The 25,981-nt window shown below is 33.3% G+C and overlaps 1 protein-coding gene across 1 annotated transcript in view; it reads right to left on the reverse strand.

Annotated features, from left to right (window-relative positions):
- PCLO (piccolo presynaptic cytomatrix protein) overlaps positions 1-25,981 on the reverse strand; it is a 364,389-nt gene that overhangs the window by 122,559 nt on the left and 215,849 nt on the right. The window contains 3 exon segments of the mRNA XM_029232881.1: positions 6,831-6,921; positions 12,718-12,854; positions 18,242-20,429. Of these exon segments, the coding sequence (XP_029088714.1) occupies positions 6,831-6,921; positions 12,718-12,854; positions 18,242-20,429 (2,416 nt within the window).

Here is a 25,981-nt window from a genome sequence, read left to right on the forward strand (position 1 = left end):
ATGACTGACCAAACTATGTAAATAAGGCAATTATCACAAATGTAATCATTTCCATTAAAAAAATTATTGAAATATAAACCATAGTGAGTATGAGGGTTTATTTGCTGTGTATATATGTATGTATGCATGTATGTAAACTCCCTATCCTCTTCCAAATATGAAAACATAATTCACTCAATGCCTATTCATATTGCCAGGATTTGAGATCTCCATTGATTCACAAAAGGAAGCAGAAAGTCTGACTAGCTATTGTTTGCTTTTAAAGCTGTCCTTAAATACGTCTGCTCAGATTTTTAAACTTTTAGGCCAATAAAACTCCTTCCAGTGAGTATTAAATGGGAAGAGAGGAAGGAATTCTATGGCAGGTGGTACAGTTCCTGCATTGTTGTCACAACGAGTCACTAATGTTCTTTAGGAACAAAGCAGGGATGTCTGCTCTCACTACTCTGTTCAGTATTGTACCACACTTTTAGCAATTGCAATAAGGACAAAAATGAAACTTATCCCTATTGGAATGGAACAAGTAAAACTGTCTTTACTTGCAGATAACATAATCTTGCATGTAGAAAATCCTAAGAACTCCACAAAAAACTATTAGAACTAAAAACACTAGCAAGATTATAAGCCAAAAGGTCAATATACAAAAATCAAATGTATTTCTATAAAATGGCAATGAATAGTCCAAAATTGAAATTAAGAAAACAACTGCATTCTCAATAGGATCAAGAAGAATAAAATAATTTTGGAGACATTTAGCAAATGAAATGCTAGTTTTGTAGACTGAAAACTATAAAACTTTACTGAAAAAAATGAAAGGATATCTCAGTAAATGAAGAGGTATTACATGTTCATGAATTAGAAGATTCAATGTTGGTAAGAGAGCAATTCTCTCCAAATTGATCTATAATTTCAATGCAACCTCTATCATAATCCCAGTAAGTTGGTACTAAAAAAATATGGAAGTTAAAAGGATCAAGAAGAGCCAAAACAATTTTGAAAAAAAAAGTTGGAGGACTTCCACTGCCAGATTTCAAAACGTAATATAAAGCTATATAATAAGCAAAAGAGTGTAACAGTTAGGCGTATATTCAAACAGTACAGAATTGAGAATCTAGAAATAAATTCTTGTATTAATGGTAGATTGATTTTTGACAAAGATACCAAGGCAATTCAATGGGGGACATTTTTTTAACAAAAGGTGCTTGTACAATTAGATATCCATTAGTGCTTCAAAAAAATGAACCTGGATCTCAGCCTCATACCATATATAAAAAACAGCACAAAATAGGTCATTGACCTGAATGTTTAAAGCTTCTGGTATAAAACACAAGAGAAAACATTTTGACCTTGGGATAGTTCTTAATACATTATCAAGAGCAGCAAGGTTCACAAACAAACAAACAAAATCAATAAATTGAATTCCATTAAAATGTTAAAACTTTTCTTTAAAATATACCTTTAAGAAAATAAAAAGACAAAACACAGATTAGAAGGAAATATATGCATGCCATGTATCTTATAAAAGACGCATCCAAATATATAAAGAACTCTTACAACTCTGTATGAGGACAAACAACCCAAATAAATATGGGCAAAATTTCTTAATAAATATTTCACCAAAGAATACGTATGCTTTGCTTATAAGCCTGAAAATATGCTCATTATCATAAGTCATGAGGAAAAGGCAAGCTAAAAATAACAATGAGATATCATCCACACTCACCCCAAAAGACAGACATTACCAAGTGTTGACAATGACATGGAGAAAGTGGAATCCTTACACACTGCTGGCGAGAATGCAATATGGTACCTTCACCTTGGAAAACTATTGGGCAGTTTCTTAAATAGTTAAGAAACTTACCATGTAACTCAGCAGTTCCACTTCTAGGATGCCATACAAAAATATCGTATGTCCAAACTAAAACATGTATGCAAATATTAAGAAAAGCCAGGCAAAATCCAACGGATAAACAAATATACACAATCTAAACAATGGAATACTTCTTAATAATAAAAACAGTAAACTTCTGATACATGTTACAAAATGGATAAACCTAAAAAATACTGGTAAGGGAAAGGAGCCAGACACCAAAACTGTAAACTGTGTGATTTAATGTATGTGAAGTGCCCAGAAAGCGTAAACTCAGAGACATAAATTTCCTGCCTGTGGCTGGGAGAGGAGTGTTGGAAGCGGCTATTGCTATCAGACTCAAGGGAACTTTTTACAATGATCGAAATGTTCTAAAACAAAATTGTGATGATGGTCACACAACTCCATAAATTTATAAAAGTCTTTTTTTTGTACACATACAACGTGCATATTTATGATATGTAAAGTTGTTGAAATAATAATTTAAGAAGGGCTATCCACAATGGTATTCCTACCAACTCAGATCCAATGAGATCTGTTATATTTATCTGTTTCTAAAAGCTCATGAAGATGGTGGACTAAAGAGGAATAGAAAATGAGCCGCTATTTCCATAGAAGACACTGCTGTCTTTTGAACCTAAACATTTTTAATGTTCTTCACTATTGCACTTCCTAATTAGTCTTTCTAGCCTTGCAGATGGAGCCAGTCTATTGCAGAACTATACATAAGCAAATATCTTTTTTAAAATCAGAAGAATTTCTTTGACTTGTTTCAAACAGCTGTGCTTCTGGAGCCATAAGACGAGTTCTAAATAAAAAAGAGACTAATTTCTTGAGCATTACATTTTATCTTTTTTTCTGATAATTTCTGTCTAAGAGAAGGGGAAATAACATTTGTTGAGTGTATAGTAAGTATAACATTTTGGGCTAGGTGCACTTGCAATTATGTGAGATAGAGAGAGCTGGTCTTATTTTACGGTTGAGCAAACTTATTCTCAAAATTTAAATAAGTGATAGAGCTGCACTCCAACTCAGGTCTTTCTAATTCTAAAACTCATGACCTGTTTTCTCCATTTTGCTGCCTTTTACTTGTTTGAATAAAGGTTTTCAAAACCACTGTACAGTTGTTGATCAACACCTATAAGAGTATCTTTGAAGTTTACGGTAAAAAGTTAAAGTATCTGTTTCCTTAAAATTATGGGCCGCTTAATAGAAAATTGTATGCATGTATTTTCCTCTGCATACACCATAAAAATACTATAAATAATGGTACATATGTATATGTTTGTACACACTTACACATATATACATATGTCTATGAAAAATAAAGTTTTATAAATTCCCGGCTTTGTCTCAGTTGTTCCTAAAATTTTACTGTAATAATTACTCACATTTCAGATTCTCCTACTAAAGTATGAGTAATTTGTAGATCAAGGTCTTTGTTGGGTTCATTCTAGTAATACAGCAACCAACACAATGTAAATCACACCATGGGTGTTCTCTCAATAACTATTAATGAATAAAAATTTTTAAATGAATTCAATATAAGTTTAAAAGCAGTTATAAAATATACTTTATTTGTGTAAGTTTTTTATAGGAAGAAATAAAAGCTTATTTAGAAGTTTTTAAACTTTCTCTATAAAGATCCTTAGAGAAGTATTTCTCAAACATTTTGGTTCCAAGGAGCCATTTATATTTTTTAATATTATTAGAGACCTCAAAAAGCTTTTGTTTATATGGGTTATAATTATGTGTATTTTCTGTATTATAAACTAAAACTGAGAATTTAAAGTATTTATTAATGAATTTAAAGTATTAATAAACTCACTCTATGTTAAAATAAATCACATTTTTAATAAAAATGTATTTTAAAAACAAAATATTTATGAGAAAGGTGGCATTGTTTTATATTATTGCAAATCTGCTTGATATTAAGTTAAATAGAAGACAGCTGAATTCTCTTATCTGTTATATACAGTCTGTTGTGATGTCACACATCAATTAATCTCTGAGAAACTCTACTGTATATTCACAGGAAAATAAGAGTGCAAAAGGCAAATGCTACCTTAGCATTACTATGAAAATAATTTTGACCTTGAAAACCCCCTGAAAGAATCTTGGGTAACCATGAGGGTTCCCAGGTCCACATAGTAGAAAGAATTAAGAAAAAAAACAACAACAAACTTTCTAATCCTGTCTGCTATTTTGAAATTACTTTTGCTTCCAATAAATAGAAATTTATTTTTTCCTTTTCTGTGAGGTATGCTGGTTTCATATAATTCTTATAAAATATTTTAATGCTAGACCCATTTAGAATGGTCTATTAAAATACTAAAAAAGATATATTTTATTTCTACTTTCGATGGGTTTATATAACTAAAATGAAAATTTACTAACGACAATTTGCCCCTCTGTTTAGGAGAGCAGAAATACTACATTTTATTCTTCTCTCCTTCCTTGATTATATCCTTATTTTTGACAAAGGGAGTTAAATTATTAGCTTAGATAGCTTTTTCACTATTGATGAAGCTATTGGACACTGCTGTTTTTCTCTAAATGTGAGAGACAAACAGGAATTTAATTATTTTTTATTATGAAAAATTTCATGCATATAAAAAAGTAGTGACAAGACTATAATAAAACCCAGTGTGGTTGACCTTCCAACTCCAACAATTAATCAAATCATGGTCAGTTTTGTCCCATCTATTTCTTTACCACTCTCTACACAGCTAATTGTGAAGCAAATTCCACACAAGACATTGTTTCATCTGTAAATATTTTAGTATGCATCTCTAAAAGATATATTCCATTTTTAATGAAAACATTAACATAAAAATGACACTGATAGCTACGAATAACTTTAGTGTCACCAAACATTTTGTCACTCACACTAAGCTTTTGGTAGACCAGCAAATAACAGAGATTAGCCAGGAGTGTAAATGCTCTATGCCAGGGTTTGCCTACTAACCTCAAATTGCTGGAGGCTGTTTGCTAAAAATTGCCATTTCTGGTTCTAGTCTTGTATATACATGCATTTAAATCCCTTTCAGGTACTTAAAGACTTATCTGAAGACAATACAAATTGCTTCAAAACGTTTACTTTAGAATGGGATCGTGCTACCGGACACATGGAAAATATATTCAGTAGTAACGCAGGGTAAGTACAACAAGGAAAATATTTTTATTATTACTTTAGGCAAATGTCAAAATAAAAAGGAGCTTGAAGAGAGATAATATAATACTCTAGTAAATTTACCGTTCAAACCTATAATGCTCTTTTCTCATTTTACAAAATCTATATACAGAGGAAACCGAATTTAGTTTTCAGACTAGAATATTTATAACAAGAAATCAATAGCTCTTATTTCTGTTATTCTTATATTTTAAAATAAGAATTATTTTTTCTTAATTGTAGTAAAAGAAAACAAATTAAAAATTTTCCTAATTGTAGTAAAAGAAAAATTTAAATAAGCTGCAAAAGAAAAATGATAAGGTTGAAGGGATAATTACTTTGACATAGTATATTAATAGTAATACAACTAGAAAACAGACATATTGATATAGAGTCCTGATGATTTAGTAAAAATGCTTTGAAGATTTTTGTTGTACTCCCTGAAAAAAATAATTTTGGTATTGCTAGAAAGTATTGTGTTGTTTTGCTTTATGAGCTGGAGGGAACTGAAATAGTTTGTAGCAGGTAATTATTTCTACAAAAATAGTCCCTGGATTTTAAGTCTCATCCCTGGAATGTTCATCAGTACTTAAAATACAGTCTTCATGCAGTAAAATCTTGAAAGGTTGAATTATCTATCTCTGGCAGAAGAAAAATTACCCAATCTTAAAAGGAAAACAACAATATTAGGCTCTAAATCAATTCATTCTCTATGAAAATAAAGAGAGGACAATTGCTCAAAGCAAAACCTGTTCCGCATCTACATTCTCTAAGGTCTAAAATCTGCAAGGAACAACAGGAAGAACACTGAAGAAATACCTCTTTTTTATTCTCTATCAGTTCTTAAAAAAAAAAACCCTCCAACACATAGGCCATGTTAGATATACCACCTATACATATATCCATATATATTCATGAATATTTTCTGTTGATGTACGGTGTCTATGAAACAAAGAGTGAGAATATAGGGAAATACTTGAGTGAGAATACAGGTAATTGTCATATTTTAAAAATTTATTAACTTTGAGAAAATTTATACTTCCATCTCACAAATATAAGAGAACTTTTTATTTGTAAACTAAATGCAACTTGAGATCTGGATTAGATTCTGCATCAGAAAAAAAAAAATTAGCGGGGATACTCAAAATTTGGATAAGGCTTGTAGATATTTCAGTACTATCATAAAAATGTTGATTTCTTGTTTTGATCATTTTTTGTGGTTAGATAGATGTTAACATTAGTGAAACTGGGTAAAGGGTGGGCAAAAGAACTGACTGTTATTTTCTGGGAGTCCAAAGTATTTCAAAATAACAAGGTTAAAATTTCTGTCATAAGTTTGGTTTACAGAAGAACACAAACAAATAAAAATCAACAAAATTGATAATCTTCAAATTGATAAGGTATAGGGGAATCTATTCTTTAGAAAAATTCAAGTTAGTTTTCTACTTTCTGTGTAAGAATGTTTTATGGTCCTATGACCATATTACTCAACAGTGCAATAATTACGTAGCACTGTAATGTCATGCACGTTTTTAAAAATGAAGATAATTAATAGAATGATCTAAATATATATGCCATTTAGTAATGTATCATACTAATGATCATGCCATTATTGTCTTTTATATTCAAATGCACAGCCTGCTTATTTTTTGAAATTTTCCAATACACAACTTTTGACATAAAAAGTGGTGCTTTCTAAAATTTAATGAGTCATCTAAACTGAAATTCAAATACATATCTCAGTGCGACATTAAAGTGAAAAGAACTAGATTATTTGATTTCCTTTACCTGAAACTGTGTGATCCTTGGAGTCTCTTGTTATTTTTATCCTTGCATGAGGAAAGATGTAGTGCACAGTTTTCCCGTTCATCTGTATAATCTAAGACGTACATGTGATAAGGTGAAAAAGCAATGTTAAAGAGACTTAAAAGGCAATTTACAGAATTCACTTATTTTTCAAAGCACATTGATTCAATCAATGAAAATATATTAGAAGACCCTCAAATGATGACAATTTTAAGCATTTAATACTACACAATGACGTTATTGGTTTCTGAGTTCATCATAGTCTTCAGGTTTACAACCCGTTTCTCTTGCAAACTGATTTGTTGTGTTTGGAAAATCAACGAGCACATGTAACACCTAAAGGATGTCTGTTACTATGGTAGTGCATAGTAGTGATGACAGTGGATAGAGGAAGTATATGGAAAATTGATATCTGCTGACTTTGTTTTGGACAGCCTAGAAATAGGCATTGTCAATTTTCAGCAATCAAGTGATCCTAAGGGAGAAAAGCCAGAGAAGATCCTCATACTCTGCATCTCTGTCACTCTACTAGGAAGGCATGTTTATGTTATTTTGGTTTCATTGTGGAATTTTGCTTCTGCTGAGCACATCTACTAGCAGTTTCAATGTATGCCTGATGCTGAGACTAATTCTGTATAAATAAATCAAATCTTTCCTCATTCTAATATTTTCTGAAGCCTTCTTTGTATGCAAAGGTGTTACTTCTCATTTACTTCTGATGTTCCTTCGGGTAGAAGAAACAACACTCAAAGTTCCTGTTACAAGCCTGTGATTTCAATTCTCATTACTGAGACTTGAACATGAGAATACTATAGACTGCATTAGTGCTGTTTCCACCTGGCAAAATGAGATTTCTGAAACAAAAGTAAATTAGCAAATCCAAACTTATGCTTTATATTTTATGGAATTTGGCTTTCAAAAGAGATTTGTGAAATAATGAAAGATAGAAATAGTAAAATATTTATATACCTATATTAATAGGATTTTATTAGGATAGAATCTTGTATTTATCACCTCAGGAGAATTTTTGGCTATAATTACAAATGAAATAACAGTAAAGAGACATTCAATACTAACAATTTCAGAATACGTTTAAGAAGGTTGTGGAACTACCAAACCAAAATATTAAACAGAATTTAGAACTAAAGGGATCTACATTTTGTGAAGGAAGATTCCTTGTAATACTCTTGTGATATTAATGTGTCTTTGAAAATCCATCAGTAAAGCTGCTAGACTTCTGGATTTTAAAAGGAAAATGTACTAAAAAAAAAATACAAACTTAAATTATAGCCTTTAGCTTTTATTCTCTTCGGCAAAGAATAAGCTTAATCAGGCCTCTGATAGATATAAAACACTCCCCAGTCAACAGCAGAATCCTGTCAAGTCCAAGAATATTACATGAATTCTGCAAAGTAAAGCTAAAGTATTGTTTGCAAGATTGTAAAAATATTATGGTCAGTATAATCAGTCAATCTTGATAATTTATACTGATGCTAACTTTGTATACCACTGAAAACCTTGTATATATTCATAACAAAAGAGTGTGCATTTTCCTCTTTTCTTCCATACTCTTGCCTCCCATTCTGTCTCTTTCTCTTTCTTACTTTCTCTCCTGGCCTCCTTACTTTCCCTCCCTTTGTCTTTTCTCCTTCTTCTACTTTCCTTCTTCCTCTCCTCCTCTCCTTCCTCCCTCCCCTAATCTGCATTTAAAGGTCTTTATTTTTTACTAAAAAGCAAACCATGTGCATTGAAAATCCTACAACTATTAGATGTAACTCAACTTTACTTTGTTACTGTAGATAATTCATTAAAACTATGGATATTATTTCATTTTACTTCAAATGTCTTCTAATTTCACTTGGCCAAAAATAAACTAAGAAAACACAATTTTGCCTTTTACTCTAATTCTCCAGTCTAGGGAGAAGCTGATATAATCGGATAGTTCCCCTACTGCATAGTCTAGAAGAGTAATCAGGTTTCCCAAATGTTTCATCAGTTTTATCAACTAGTCCCTACTGCCTTTCAATATGTATCTATGATGATATTAAGTAGAAGGGATGTTAAGCATCTTCATTTCCATGAATATTGCTTTCAAAGCATCTCACAGGATTTCCTGTAATTTCAGCTTCATGAATTCATTTAATCAATTAAAAACATTAAACTGCCTCAATTTTGATCAATGTGACCAAGAGTGTGAGGAAAGCAGAAGTATCCATCTCCCATGTTTGCACTAGCTGGATATTGGCTTTTTTCTAACCAACGCAGGTAAGTGTTGAGAGAGTTCTCTAGCAGATGAAGTCTTACGGCAGGTGTGGCTTCTGCCAACTAAGAGTAGGAACAAGGCCAGAGGGTGGGACTGACGTCAAGTACTGCCTCATACCTCTCCCCAAGAGCCAGGTTTCTGATAGCATAGTCTTTTGATGATTCTACATTGACAGAACTATCACCTGTATCCTGCCCAGAAAAAGGGTTCTTCCTCTTCCCTACCTACAAATATTTCAAGAGAAATTATGTTCATGAACTGGCCCTTCATACTTACGAAATAACAACTCTTGTGTTAATATATCTTTTATTTATACAGTCATTCACGCTTTCCCTCACCTAAATACCTTGTATGACAGATGCAGGGGACAGAGTGCCCTTCTGGGGATCCAAACCCTGTGTTAGGCACTGCACATATACCATGGTGGATGGAGGAGACAGCAATTGCTCTCTAAAAGCCCGTAGACCAAGACACAATGCATGGAGTGCTACTGGAGCACAAAGGAAGAACACTTGTGGGGAGGTGGTGGTGGTAGTGTCAGAGAAGGCTCCTTGCAAGATGAGGCATGTACATGGAGACCTGAGTGATGAATAGGGTTAGCCAAGAGAAGAGAGGAGGGGGAATGATCAGGAAGAGGAAACAAGACATTCAAAAGCCCAGAAGAAAGAGAAAGAGTGGCTCTTTCAGAGGAGCTCAATGTACCGCAATATAGCGGTTGCATGGGAATTGCACAAGGCATGGGCATTAGTGCAGAGTGAAGGCATTTTGTACTAGTAGAGAAATGTTGACTTTTGTAACAACTCTGTGAAGGGTATTAGTCCTATTTATAGATGAAGAGACTGAAAAAAAATAAAAAAAATAAAAAAAGAGAAAGGAGGCAGGTGATCTGTTCAATTCACAAAACAGAGTTGAATTTCTACTGAACAGTGCAGAGGTTAAAAATAAATATATATATTTGAAAAGAAACAAATATAGTTTTGAAGATTTGGTTTATTTTTATGGTTTATATGATTTTTGACTCTAACTTCAGAAATACTCTTCAATTTCTCTAATGTATGTTTACATTAAATATTTTTTAAAGCAAATTAGTGCTTGCATTAGTCAATTTGGTTTTATTACTTCTGCCTCCAGAGCATTTTATGTACATAAATTCTTATTATGCATAAGTTTTCAAATAAAAGCAGCTGGACTTATTGGTACCAAGAGTTCAATATTACCTTTTTGTGATTAAATATGCAAAGAAGTGACTAAAACAAGAATGCTATTTTGCTATTCCTTCTAGACCAAAATATAGTTTTGATGAGTTAATGAGGAAGACAGTATTTGAAGATAAATATTAATGCAAAAAAGCATGAATTTTGAACTTTATATAAATGTAATCAAAGCGTATGTTGTCTTCAATAAAGCTTTTATTTAGAGAAATCTATAAAGCAACAGAAATTATTGTCACAAAAGTCAGTATATTTGCCACTTGTTTGGGAAAGGTTGAAAATTACAATCTGCAAAGGGCACTTGGAGGTTTCAGTGGGCAGAAAATCCTCCCTTTCTTTGTTTGTGTGGTGGTTATATGGCTGTTCACTTTATAACTAGTTAATAATTCTACATACTTTCAGTTTTGAGTATTGCAGTGTTTTTGTTTGTATGTTAGATAACAAAATACAAATGTAAAAAGTATCCTTTAGCAAGAAAATACACATTATTACATTTACCTGTATATAATTCTAACAAGGATCCTTACATTTTCTACGTTATCAAAGAGAGAAATTAATTAAATGATTCTCAAATATAGCCACTCTAATTTTGGTATTAAATTGCTCTATAATTATATATTTAAACATGATGTGCTATGTCTTCAGTGAACCAAAATCATAAATCTGTAGATGTAACAGAAAATTATGAACAAAAAAGTCATTAGGAATATCTATGTTTAATCTACATACAATAATTTTAGAAAATATTTTTGGAGATGGACACAGATTATTTTAAAATATATCCTGTATAATATTAGTTGGATAAATTAGTTGGAGAAGACTATTCTGATTGGATCCTCAGAAGTTTAGGGAAATAATTGTATGGAAGTTATTATTTCTTTTAGCTCTTCAGTTTTTATAGTTCATCTTATTAGGATTTCTTTAAAGGATTTGTGTTTTCATTAACTTGATCTAGGTTTGTCAGAAATAGTAAACTTCAGAGAAACAAACAAGATGGGTAAGATATAACAAGTAAGTCATTACAGAGAGATTCCTGTAATAAAAAAAATTCAAGGAAATTATTTTCAGTTGACAAATTGATTGTTTTAGTAATTGTAGATAAGAGGTAAATTGAAATTTTTAAACATGTTCAGAATGATTTTAATCCTTTAATTTTCCCACTTCTGAGCTAGATCTATTCTAGATCTAGAATACTTACAATATACAGAGAAGAACAGATTTCTATAAAATATGATAGCATCTAGAAAAACAAGATAAAATTCTGAGAAAACATTCAGAACAATTCTGAAAAATTTAGAACAAAATTCTGAGAAAAGAAAATTCTAATCAGCTGGAAATTTGTCTATGAAAGCTGAAACTGCTTAGGAAAAAAATCAAATATAAGACCACAGATAGTATGTTTTAGACAGTACTTATACATGTAAAAGTCTTGTTTTCTTTTACACCTTAATGTGACAAACACTGAATTATAGTAAATTCATATGGTTCTTCTGTGTTGTTCAAAATACAGTTGTCATTTACATCAGTGAATCATTAATCAGACAGGGATGATTTAGGAGTTAATGTACATGATATAAGTAACTATCTCTTTGTGGGTATTTTAATGATCATAATGAATATACAGCCTGTAAAAATCTGGTCTGTTAAGGCAACGGATTTAAGGCCACGTGGCTTACCAGAGGAATCTCCCTCAGATTATCCAACTGTTAATCTCCTAAGATCTATCAAAATTCAATTCAAACATCACCACATTTGTTCTAAAGTGAATAAGATCATGAATTATAATATTATATTTATGTAATAGTGAATAGTACCTCTAAGTTTAAGTTTTTCACCTATAAATAGGTATTAATAAAACATACTTTATGAAAGTTGTTCTGAAGATAAAATCCAAAAATGAATGTAAAACAAAAATACACTTCCACATAATAGACCCTAAAACATCATCCCTTCACCCGCAACTGACGCCTTCCCTGTCCCCAGCTGACTTGGTTTGGTCATCCTCTTATTTGCTTGACACCTGAACATACTGTTATGGAGAACATTGAAATTACCCAAATCTATTTCACCCAATATTCTGTAAGCTCTTTAGGAGCTTCATGTATTCTCTGTGTATGGCAGTGTTGGGTATATTGCACAAACTTAATTATCTGTTAGAGGGAAAAAATCACTTAAATTGCCTTGGTAGAAGCATCATGGTTATGGTACGACGTCAGTCATGGATGATGAAGTAAGGTTACTTAGTACTTTAAGATACTGAAAAGAAAAATCATTTGTGAACTTGATTGACAAAAGTCCCATTCATTGCAGGATAACTGAGACCATTTTAGGATGAAATGAATCTTTTTTTTTTTTTTTAATAAATCTGAAAGAGATTGCTCAATATAGCACTTACCTGCTCTTGATGTTGACTGAGTGGTCTAGAGTGGACCAACCTTTCTGGCAGTTTTCGATCCAGACCGTGTCCATTTTCCAAACGAGATTCCCTGGGTTTGTCAAACCAATCTGTTTCTTCACGACGCAGGTGATAGGCTTTGGAGACCAAGGAAACATCAAACATTCCAACTCTAACAAATACAGATGACAGAGGGCACCAGATGTTCTGAAGTACTAACATGCTCCAGGCTTATTAATCATTCATGCATTTCAAGCACAATTCCCAACAGGATCAGAAAAATCACTTCCAATACTATGTTAAAAATTTTGTACCATGGAATAACCTAGAAAAAATGATGTGCCACCTGTGAAACTTTTCAAAGCAAAATAAAACAAAATTTAAATTTAGATTAGGTGAAAGAAGAAATTTAGACAGTGATTAAATAAATAAATGTACAATGAATATTTCTCAAAGGTCATTCTATTCAACCTCAGTCCATCAGTACCACCTCCTCACCTCTCCCCACTACCCATCACCAAAATCCAAGGAAAATATATACCTTGAATACAGAAGATTCTGTTATTTCCCCACTCTCATATCAACCCAGTACCACTATGGCTTTGGACATCAAGTGAGCATTTCTTGAAAACCTGACATTTCTATGATATCCATAAATAAACAAAAGCATTTATTTTTAGGAGAATCCCAAGTATCATTGCTAGGAACATGTGTGCCATAATCACCTGGTAGCCTAATACTAAAAATATATCTATTAGCATTTTTCATTAAAAATTAAATACTTATTTTCTGTGGGATCACAGATTTTCGAATTAAAGAGTTGGTTGACTGCTTTTTGTACTTAAAATGTGCCAAACCTTGACATCTTAAAATACTTTTTAAAAAATACAACCATATTTGAGTATATAAATATTATTTAAAAATTTTCATCCCATTCAGTTCTTGGTACTTCCAAGGTCTTTTTCTTATTTAGTGCCCCCAAATCATTGTTTACCTAATATACAAAATTTGACTTTATGTAATTTTATTCTTTGTAAAAGGATCCCTAATTAATAGTCTCTGGAAATACATTCTTGCTTCCTAAATGGCAGATGGAGTACCCCTTCTCAGGTGCTCATCCTGAAAGATCTGTTGATGATGCTATCAACCTATGCCTTCTTGAAACTCTAGCTTCTACAATGCCGTACTATTGAGTGTTCCTCTCTATCTCATTACACTTCTCTTTCTGTCTACATCACTGACTTCTCTTCTACTGCTTTCTCCCAAGACTTTTTCCCAGGCAATTTCCATTAGCTTTTTACTGGCAGGGCTGGCAAACCCACAGCATATACAGCATTACTCACCTCTACACCTCCCGTGATCTTGGTCAAGGCCACTGATTAACCACAGCACTTTCCCCGAATAAACACAGAATGATAGATGATGTGTCATAATTTAGTCAGTCTTAGATTTGAGGAAATACGATACATACCTGGTTTGTGGCTGCATATGTACTTATCTGATCTCCCCTATTAGACTCTAAGCTGCTTGAGGGTAAGGCTCATGTCTTCTTTTGTTGTTTTTTTTTTCTCCCTCAATACTAAAAACAATGCCTTGCAAATGTCATAATATTCATTAAATATTCAGGAAATGAATGAAACACAGGAAAATTAGTCATCAACTAAAGAAAGCTAAATATCCTAATTATGATAAGCACATGTTAAAATAAATATTAATTTGTCCCTTGAATCTCATTAACAGTTACACAATCTTTTCTCACCATCTACTCAATATTTATTATGGTTTTTCATAGTTTTGACACCAAGTGACTAAATTTATGAAAGAAATATTTAATATAAACTTGATAAGTAAATAGAAAATCCATTATTTAATCTCTAAAACTTATTAGATTATCAACAAACATCATTTTATATTAATTTTTGTATATCTTTATTACATGTTTCTCATAAAAATAGTCTATACTGATTTTAATAAATGACTATCTTAGATAATGCACTACATGATTTCACTTGAACATACAACTTTGCTTAATGCATTTAAAATAACAATCCTTTAAAATGTTTCCTTGGTTGTGTCTATACAGATAAGGCAGAATCTCAACCTGATATATAAATTTTGTCAATTTATTTCCAATTCTGATGACATACTTTGATTGTGTTATGTCTTATAATGACTCTATACGTAACCAAGTTAGGATGGCTAGCATGTTTTGCATAGGAATTTATAGATCAACGAAGAAAAACCAGATTATATAAATCTGCTCTTATACTGGATTCTGTCTTCATCATTTACAGCAAGTTGGACTTAATTGCTAATTGTTTATAACTGCAATTGTCTGATCTGCCACAGTAGATCCGAACTTTAGAAACTAAATTTTATAATAATAATAATATTTTCCAAATTAAATAATTTTGCTGGAGATTAACATCCCATCGTTTTAAGCCACTGATATTTTCTTTTCTTAAATGTAAAATGCAAGAAAGCTATTTTGGGGTCTGGCATTATTCACATTATTGACTGTAACAATAGTTATACGAACAGCTTACTTCTATTCTGTATGAAATATTCATTGGAATTTTTTTTTAAAGACTGTATATACCGATGCTTTTTTTCTCTTTTTACATGGAGTATATTTTGAAAGAATGTTTTCAACAAAATATTTGTGGTTGTAGAAATACAACTTGACTGTCTCTAGTTTAGTTTTTCTCTTAACCATGGATGAATATTAACTTGTAGACTTCAAGCTGATGGTCATAAATAGTAAGCAACATAAATTATGCCTACCTAGATCATACCTCAAATGAGATATTTCAAAATTAATTGGAGTTATACAGAATACATCTGAAAAACATCCTGTTGTCTATAACCTAGAGTTTGAGTTCAGAGAAAGCGCAAAAATTTGAAATCAGTTAAATCTGCTTTGTTTACATGATACTAAATAGCCTGTTGGAATGTTATACTTTTCAAAGTTGTTTTAGTATCATTCAAACACAGATATAGTATATATGTGGTTAATTTTTATTTAAAAAATCCCTAATATTTCATGAGTTTATAATGTCTTGAGTTATGTAATTGGAAAGAATATTTTCTACTTTTTTTCTTAATTACCCAAGGAATCCAAGATTTCAAAAGAAAAGCAGACCACTGTTCACCAGAAGAAAAGTGATATGCTTATGAGATATAAACACAAAGAAAATAGATAACATTTTAAAACATACATCTTTTAAAGATAATCACTACAATTCACACACATAATATTACATATGTAATTCAGTTTGTTATAGTTTTTCTTTGTAGAATTCTATATCAACATGATTTTTATGACTAAATTTCTTGTCTGCTTAATTTAAAAATACATTTTAACTCAATTTGACTTTGTGTAAATTTCATTGTAATTGTTTACTTCTCTGGTGTCATCGTTACATATTTCATAATTTTGTATGCTGCATGATGTCTCATCCAAATTAGTTTAAATAATTTTCTGGAGATTAACATGCTTTTTTTTAAGCTGATGATATTTCCAAATACTTACCAAATTGTATTTGATAAATATTTTTTGATGTGTCTTAATATTTTATCAAGTTTTCATAGTCTTTGATGACTATGAGTAGACATCATCCAAAGATATGAGAAATTAAAATTTGGTTATTTTTACATGGTTGTACGTAAATGACTGCCGTATTTTGGAATATCTAGAAACATCTGTATGTCTGGAACCATGATGGCAAAACATCTGTGATGAATAAATTAATTTGTCAAATTCTCTCCAGGTATATGTTCATCAGGCACACACAGATTTTAGGTGTTTAGTTATGTGATTGACCTGTTAGTTTTTATTTTACTATTTTACAGATACAATTATTGAAGAGCCTTTTTATTCTTCTGTAGCAGTCATTTTATATATATATTTATATACATATATAATGTGTGTAAAATGTGGATTGTGAAAAAAGAAAAAAGTAAACGTTTCTGCATTATATAACTTACTTAACTATGTAGATTGATTCAAACAATCGGCTAAATTAAAAAAACCACACAGAGTGTTTTATTTAATTGGCTGGTTATCAATAAAAAATGGTCAATCCAATAGCCTGTAGAGAATAAAACAAATCAGGAAGTGGATAGTCTCTTGGAATTTCACTAGAAAAAGCAGTCTCTCCTCCTTCAGATCCAGTGATTACCTCAGTCCTGATCAAACCTACATTTGAACTTCTAAAATCATATCGGTGTCTAGATACAGAAGAAAGAAAATCCTTTTCATGAAAACATATTTTCCTCTAAGTCCTCAGGGAAAATGTCAGATTTAAAATAAGAGATGTTCATGTTAACTTAGTGTTTTGCACTCTCTAAAGCCATGAAGTAATACATTTTTATTTGATGAGAAATATTTTATTTTTAGGACTCAAACCACACCTACATTCAAATGTATATCACAGAGGGGGGAAAAAGAAAAGAACCAAGTGTCATGAGTCCTCTTGGCATGGGCAAGACTTCACATCTCTGTACCTGTCCAACCCTGTCTTCAAATTTAGACTTGGTCTAGGTCATTTTCTAAAATCCTTATGGTTCTATATGATTAAACAAAGAAAATTACCATGAACCAGTTTTTAGTTAAGTATGTACTTGCCATAAATCTCTTGTTCAATATGAAAAACTAGTAATGACAATTTAGGTCAAAAAAAATGGAATAATGCAAAAAGCAAAGCCATGGAAAAGGCTAACTGAACACACAAGGAAGGCTTCAGCTCAAATAGCTAAATTCACAAAAGCAGTGTACAAATTTCCAATTTTAAAATCTAAACAATGCTTCATACATACTGACAAGCATGTGGATAATACTGTTATTTATTGTCAAAACCATACTTAGTACTAAGCTTTCTAGTATGTAATGCAAAATGTACAAACTTGTCAATTATGACATTCATAATGAGAGAGATTAAAATACAAACCTTTTATTTAAGTAGAATTATAAAACTCTACATTATGTTAACATTAAGGACTTATTTGAAAGTTCTCAAAAAGAGAACATTCTCTGAATTAACGAACACTGATCTCACAAAATGACATAAATAATTTTCTATTACAGAGTCTAGCAGAATAGTACTTAATGGCTCAAAACCTTAATCATTTCACAAACTGAAAGAAACTAATAACTTTAAAAATGCCTTTTAAAAAAATAAAAGAAACATACAATGAAAATATTTCCAACTATAGATTTAAAGGATGACCATATTTTATTGACACAATTATTTGGTAATGGTTTTGGAAAAGTGGACACCAAACAAATCAAGCAAACAACCAAGAAACAACAGTAAAAGAATAAACTAAAAAGAAATAAAGAAGAGCATGCTACGAAATCTATACACAAGATAAAATTTCCATTTACAAGAAATAAAATAGAAGTAAACATGCAAAAGACGCACCAAGAAAAGTAGAATACGTCCTTGGAGTAGGAAAATTAAACATGCAGAAACACAAGAGTTTGAGTTTTGAGAGTAACAAGGTAGTTTGAGGCCCAATTTACCTTCACTGTCTGACATGGCATGTTGGAAGTCATCCATGATGAAAGCTATGTCACGATCGTAGCCTCGAGTCCGTGATTCTTCTCTCATATGTTGTTGAACTTCAGGCAATGAGTGACTTGATCCAAACTGATCCCTGGTGTCTGCAGATATTGGTGGCAGGGGTCCAGCTGCAGCCCTGGCCATTCCCATTGGCTGGCCAACAGGACTGAGTGGACTTTCCTCTTCAGAATTCTGGGCCACAATTGGTATTCTTCCTCTACTCTGGCTAATCGGCAAACTGGTAGGCTTAGTTCTGCCAGAGGGTGATGCATGACTAAAGGAAACATCTAGAGCTTCCGCCTCTTGAGCTTTCAGTCTTAGAGAAGAGCTGGAAGAATCTCTTTTAATTGATAAATCAAGCCCGTAGACAGAGGAAGGTCTGGAAGAAGGTCTGGACCTGCTGCCACTGCTGTATGGCTTATCTGCTTCATCCTGCAGAGCTGACCGTATGGTATTTCCTAATGTGCCCAGCCCTGTGCCAAGAGATGATCCCAAAAATTTGTGTTGGTCTGTAATATTTTTTCTGAGGCCAAAAGTGATATCATCTTGAAGAAGCCTTGCCCTGGAAGAAATGCCACCAATAGATGAACTGCTAGAAGTCATATAGCTCGAATAATCAGGTTCAAGGTCTCTACTTTCTTGAATAGGGGAAAATTTGGACATTTTAGGGTCAATTAGTGATTTCTTATGCTTTGACTGCTTTTGATAAAGTATGGCTGCTGGTAGTTGTTTTGCTGCTTGTTTTTCAAGTGTGAGTCTACTAATGCTATACTTTTCAGATTTTGGAAAATGTCTATAGCTAGTATCGGCATGGTAATAATGGGAAAGACCAGCGAGGTGATCTAAGCTCTCTGCCCCTCTACGGAATTCTTGTTTAATCTGATGTTTCAGAAGCTTTAACTCATAAGGATCCTCCATCGGGTCTTCCTCTGCTTTCACATAACTATGCAATCTGGAAGAAGTCTGCAGAGGTGCTAGGAAATCTGTCACTTCTTGAGACCTACGTGTCTCAGTGGTTCGAAGGAGACGGTCTGTTTTTGACAGGTCTTTTTCATGAAGGCTAAATGCAGTGCTTAAAGCGGCTGTTCCTTTCGTAATCTCTCCAATGTCATCAATTAAGACATAATTTCGTGGAGTATGATGGTCAATATCTGCATAGAAAGAATCTGCAGATATGCTTGATATTGGGCTGCTTGCCATGCTACTTCTTTCCTCCAATCCTATTCTCAAGTCTAAGCTGTTGTACTTACTACCAAGGTGGGAAACAGCATATGTATTATCAGTAGAAACAGGTGCTATCATCAGGGGTTGGTTGCGAATCACCTCATAGTTTGAAGTTATCTTGGGCTCCAAATATAACGCAGTTTGCCGGGGCTTTTGTTGTATTACCATCATCTGTGATGGTAACTGATAAGCAGGTTGTGGTGTTGGTGTAGGTTGAGCTTGAGGTGTGAAGGACATTGTTGCCACAGCTTGGAAGGTTGGCTGAGTCTGATAAGGTGAAACTTCCTGATGGTACAGAGTCTGTTGCTGGAAGTGGGACTGTTGGGTGTATGGGGTGGGTGCTTGGGTAGGAAGAGCAGGGGAAGAGTATTGGTATTGGGTATAAGGACTTGTAGGAGGGACTAGCTGAGATTCTGTTTGGGTTTGTGGTGGTATAAACTGGCTGAACTCAGTTTGGGGAGCAGTCCTCGGTCGTTCTATGCCATGCTGACTCTCGATTCGGGCGGGTCTGGTGCTGCTGACCTCACTGTCAGACATGTAATCACGATCCTCAGCTACTCCCTGGAGGTAGGCTCTTTCTCTCTTTTCCCTCTCCTTTAACAATGCCTCTTTCCTCCTGTTAATCCCCATTTCCAGGTACCGTAACTTGGCATCAATCTCCTTCTCTTCCTCATCAAGTTCTGCTTGTTTCTTTCTAAGCTTTGCAGATTCCCTCTCCACAAGATCAAGCTCTCTGTCTATATCCTGGAGAATCTTGGCTCGTGCCATCGTGTTGGTTCTGCAGATCCTTCTCCTGGAAACTGTGCCCACAGTGCTGTATGTTGACTGAGTTCCTGTGGAGGTCTCCTCGGGAGGTGGGTTTGGCAGAGTTCTCTTCACTTTTTTCTGAGTGCCAGAGGGTGTCGTGGTTTGAGAACCTTTTGTCTGTAATTAAGTAAACAAAATACTTAACAAAATATCATCAACGAAAAAAAGTAAAACGTCAAAAAAACCATAATTTACATTTAAATAAAAGTGAGTTCATATATGTTTTAGCTATGAGTGCATAATAAAATTAAAATTCTACACATAATTCCAAGTATTAGTCACAAATGCAGTTAACTGAAAAATAATTTTCCTCTTCTTGGTAAATTGATTATTTATTATTACAACTTTGTAACATTAGAAGTGAGTTCTGAAATCAAGCACAGAGTACACTGCTAGGCAGGATTATATTTTAGTTAGACTCTCAGGAGAACTCTTAAAAACTCATCTTCCATCCTATTGAATATACATAGTATTACTTACTGAAGGTACGCCCAGAGCGTTCGTGTTAACTATCTAAAGGTTAAGTTATATTTGTTGAAGATGCTCATTGTGCTGTTCAATTGTTTGCTTCTATCTCCCCGTTCCTACTTTCACCCCCTGAAGTGACTAATTCCTATTCCAATCATGAAATGTTTTGAAATGAAATCCTCTCATTTGCTACTGTCTCTTTTTCCCCAAGAGTTATCTGAACCAATTTCCTATTTAATCTTTCAATATTTTTCTGACTATTTGAGTTTTCTATTTTCTTTCAATGCTATTATTCTTTTTTTTTTTTGGCAGTACGCGGGCCTCTCACTGTTGTGGCCTCTCCCGTTGCGGAGCACAGGCTCCAGATGCGCAGGCTCAGCGGCCATGGCTCACGGGCCCAGCCGCTCCGCGGCATGTGGGATCTTCCCAGACCGGGGCACGAACCCGTGTCCCCTGCATCGGCAGGCGGAATCTCAACCACTGCGCCACCAGGGAAGCCCAAGACCGTGAACTTTTATTGCCTTTTTACTACTCCCAAATTTGTTACCTTGGTGTTTTTTTAATCTGTTTTCTGTTATTTTTCTGCTCCATTTATCGACCTAATTGTTTAATAGAAATAATCAGAAGCAATATCCTAAAGGTCAATTGAGGTTTATGTGTATTTCTGAAATTTTAAATGTCTGAATGCAAATTCACAATGAATAAATGTTGTGAGTTTGTAAAATATGGCAGAGTGATTTTGAAATCATAGCTTATTCATCCTCACAGAGAAATCTCAAGGGGAATTGGAACCACAAAAGCAGCTGTTTGGCATGTTATTTATTCTCTCTCACCCTCAATTATTTTCATTGTATTTAATACTCACAATCAAGTCATAGGCTTGTTATGAAGAGCAAATGAGACCTCTGTGTAAAATATTTAGTACTCATTGTAGGCATCCATTAAGTATTATTTCCTTGTAAAATCCCTTTATTTCCACAGAAAACTGAGGAATTTGGTAAATTCATATTCCAAATATTTTAAAAAACTGTTTTCTTAATAAATAAATGCACATATTACGTTTTTTAATATCAACTGACCATAATAAAATAGTAATAAAATCTTACTACTTGTAATTTTCCAAAATACTAACAAATATATGTCTTCTGTTTTTAAAAAGTTTTTTTCACAATAATCTTCTCAGTTCTCTGAATATAATGGAGGTCAATAGGAGGCTGAAATTAATGATTGTTTCTTTTCCTAGACTAGCATTTGGAAGATTTGGTATATGCATTAAGAGTTTTCAAATTTAAGATGTTCATGTGTACTACATGATTGTGGTTGTGAAATTGTTTGAGAAAGAGCGTTTAAGTGTATTACTTTGAAAGTGTAATGGCATTGCATAATATGAAGACATTTGAAAAGTCTTACTTTGAAAGTAAGAATTCTCCTCCCTACCAAAGGAGGTTAAAAATGCGCACGAGGGCTTCCCTGGTGGCGCAGTGGTTGAGAGTCCGCCTGCCGATGCAGGGGACACGGGTTCGTGCCCCGGACCGGGAAGATCCCACATGCCGCGGAGCGGCTGGGCCCGTGAGCCACGGGCGCTGAGCCTGCGCGTCTGGAGCCTGTGCTCCTCAACGGCAGAGGCCACAGCAGTGAGACGCCCGCGTACCGCAAACAAACAAACAAACAAACAAATAAAATATATGAACACTGGTTAGCATACTCCTTTAACTTTGTAAAGTTAGGATGGAGGATGAAGATGAAGCTGTAAGATAAACACAAGGCTGCAAGCTGGAAAATATGACTACACGTCCTTCCTTGAAAAAGGACTAGAAGCAGAGTTTCACTCTCTGAAATGTCAATGAAAGCATTAATTCACCTTCCAGGGGTCTCTCTACCCCAACATCTACAGTTTCCAGTTTTGACACAAAATAGCAGTTGAATATAAAAATATTCAGCATTCTATTCTATACATTGTATCATTAATAATGTGCTCCCAAAACAGACCCATTATTTACCACCATCCCACCCTTACCCCTACAGACAGCTAAAACATTCCAAATGTTGAGTGCAAGGGCTCCGTAATTTCTATTGCTTTAAGATATACAAGAAAAATGAAAGACAACGGAGGAGTGACCTGTGAAAATGAAATTCTAAATGATACCACTCATGGAAAAATACTTTAAAAACTGATAAAACATCTAGAATCCACTAGGCATTGCAATAAGGCACAGTGCCTGGCACACACAAAATAAAGCCATCAAATTTCTTCAACTAGAGTACTGTGGAATAATTTCATAACTATTTCCATGAATCAAACTCAAAACAAGCAGTATCATCATTGCTATGAAAATATCACCGAATCACTGAAAAAATATAAAGACCTTTATCAATAAACAGTCTTGAGTCTCTACAGCTATGGGAGAGAATTTACCATTTGTGAATGTACTTGAAATTTTTTTTTAAGTAGCTCTTTAATTATTGTAATATTCTAGTAGCCAGAAAAAAGTGAGAAACTGAAACACAAGACGTTATTAGTCAGAAAATAAAAACAAAGTAATAGAACATATTTAAAAGTCACACACAAGTTATTTTTCAAAGTCTAGTAGCAGAGGCAAAAATGTTCTCCAATTAATATTGTGAAAGTGGCACTCAATATTTCATCAGGCATCTTTAAGCTTTTCCTTGATGTGCCTCTTGCCCCAGTTTGTCTTGTTTTCTTGCTGAAAGTCACTGCTCTTGGGCTGGCAGCCAAGCAGAAAACTAGTTTCCACCTCACTGGACAGACGCATCAGAGATGTCAGTCTGTGCAACACGTATTGCCTTCTATTTTCTGGAATGTCCCAAACAGATTAATTTCTTTTCTCCTAAAATCTGTATAAGGTATCTTAGAAAGCCCTCTTAGAAGTTTTTAAGGCGATCATTTTTTATACACATGTATGTGTATGTATTTCTCCCTCCTCCCTTCTATCCCTCCCATCCATCCATCTTTGTTGTTTCTAGATTTTACATTTTCATTAGAAAAACACATTTCTGTGCAAGACTACAGATATATTTCTTCACTGGTGTGTTGCTTCATTCAAAATTACGTTTTCTTGATCATTTTCCTAAGAGAAAAGAAAATGCTTAAAGGTACTGATGACCTCCTTTTTCTTTTCCTTTTAATCTCCCAACATCCAGTTATTACTATGTTTAAAATCACTCTTTTTGTAGTTATTACTTCAAAAATTTATTGGGGCAGCAAAACGTATTTTGCCTATATGCTCTTAGCTAAGCAGAAACAAGGTTTGATAACCAGTGAGTATAAAGAGAAACAAAGAAGTAATTTAAAAGCACTGACTAACCTAAAGGCTATGAAAACATGATAGCATAAGAATTAAAATCAGATCACTGGAAAATAAACACAGACACCTATTTTCTCATTTCTATACCATTTAACTTTTACATAGTGCTGCTGGACTAGGAGACGGAATGCTATGAAGAACTAGCTAACGTTGACTCCTTCTTCAAGCGCAAATCCATTTACAGTTCTAACATGCTACCACAAGATAACGACTACATCCCTTTACCAGAAAATGTGTTAATGGTTTATACGAGCAATCTGAAGTGGAAAATTAAAGTTAATAAAAATTTCCAAGAATTAACTTGAAAACTTACCCTAAAACATAAATGTATATTTAAAAAGTAAGATACATCTCTTCCACCTGCTTTTTTTTTTTTTCAGCATGCTGAATATTATAGTATTGCCTGCCTGTGACTTACTTCATTTTGAGAACAAATTATTGATCCACAAAGAGGGATTGTAGTGATTCCAACGCTTCCAAAAAATATCTCCTCATTTGCATTTCTCATTGACAATCTCTCATCAGAACAAAAATAATTGTATTCAGAACAAAAATAACTGTATTTCAAATGCTGTAAAATGTAAATCTCTAATTATGCTACAACTTTGTACATGGAGTATTAGAATGATGATTGATTACTATGTGATATGTTTTCCAGCACTTCAGATCATTAGCAATTTAAGGAATGATTCAATAACTACCTACCTAAAGCCATGAGAAACATCATGACCTTTTAATAGTGGCACAGTCTTTACTAAATTATCTTGAGATAATAAAGATAATTTATGTTTAGACTCTTGAAATGCCTAACCACAAAATCACAGGAATCTCTGTTATTGTTTTTTGTTCCTTTCTCATTGATTTATTATCCTCTGGCCTATAAAACCTTGGAACATGACATTAAAATACTTCCAAGCTGCTTTGACCTACATGAGTGCAGTAAATAAAAATAGTTATTTTTCATAAACCTAAATCACATGAATAGCTTCCCCCAAGTTAAATTAAACAACAAAATTTCCTTGGCAAGGAGGACCATGGTCCTTCTTCCATATGAACAGGAGAACCATCTGGTTCTTTAGAAGACAGTGCTATTAAAAACTGATAAAGGATGGCAATTAAATTAAGTGGCAAGAAATACTTTTTTTGGTCTTCTAAGATGATAAAGCTCATGCATGGACTTATGTAAATTCAACAATATTTTTTCTAAGTGTTATTTTAAGAGGTTAACTTTTCAATCCTTAATTCTATAAATTCAGTTACATGAGAACAGAGGTATACTTTGATGGGTGATTAGATGATTTTCCAAATGGATAACTAATGAAACCTGAGCTTATTGACTGCAGTGCATTTGAGTGAGCATTTACAGGCATCAGCTCATGCCATAAATGGAAGAACTGGTTGAAAGCGCCGCAAAGAAGCTTATTCTTAACAAAATAACATTGTTTTATTAGAAACATTACTATCATTTTAATACCTATGACACACTGAAGAAATTCATGCACATTTATTAATGTCAAAAGGAGAAATGTCATGATGTTGGGTCTTTCATGAAGTATCCTGAAACTCTCTACAACTAGCGCTTATTAGTACTTTAAACAGTGATTTCAGCTCGACCTTCTAAAAAGTAAATGACTAACCCATAAAAGTAGCCTCTATGCCCAGAGACTGAGCTCTGTGATTAGGGCTGAGTTTTATCAGAAAAAACACTGGAGACTTGTCTTGTCCCTGTCATGTTAAAATATACTACCCAACAGGTCAGAAATTAAAATGTGGTCCAACTTATTAAGAGTGATTTACTTATGTAGTTAAAATGGTTTATCAGTGATCCCAAACAATTTTCGTATATATCTTTTTCATTCAGTTGAGGAAGGAGGA

Source organism: Monodon monoceros, unplaced genomic scaffold (assembly GCF_005190385.1).
Source record: "Monodon monoceros isolate NGI ecotype Baffin Bay Population unplaced genomic scaffold, NGI_Narwhal_1 Super_Scaffold_2, whole genome shotgun sequence".
Lineage (NCBI taxonomy): Eukaryota > Metazoa > Chordata > Mammalia > Artiodactyla > Monodontidae > Monodon > Monodon monoceros.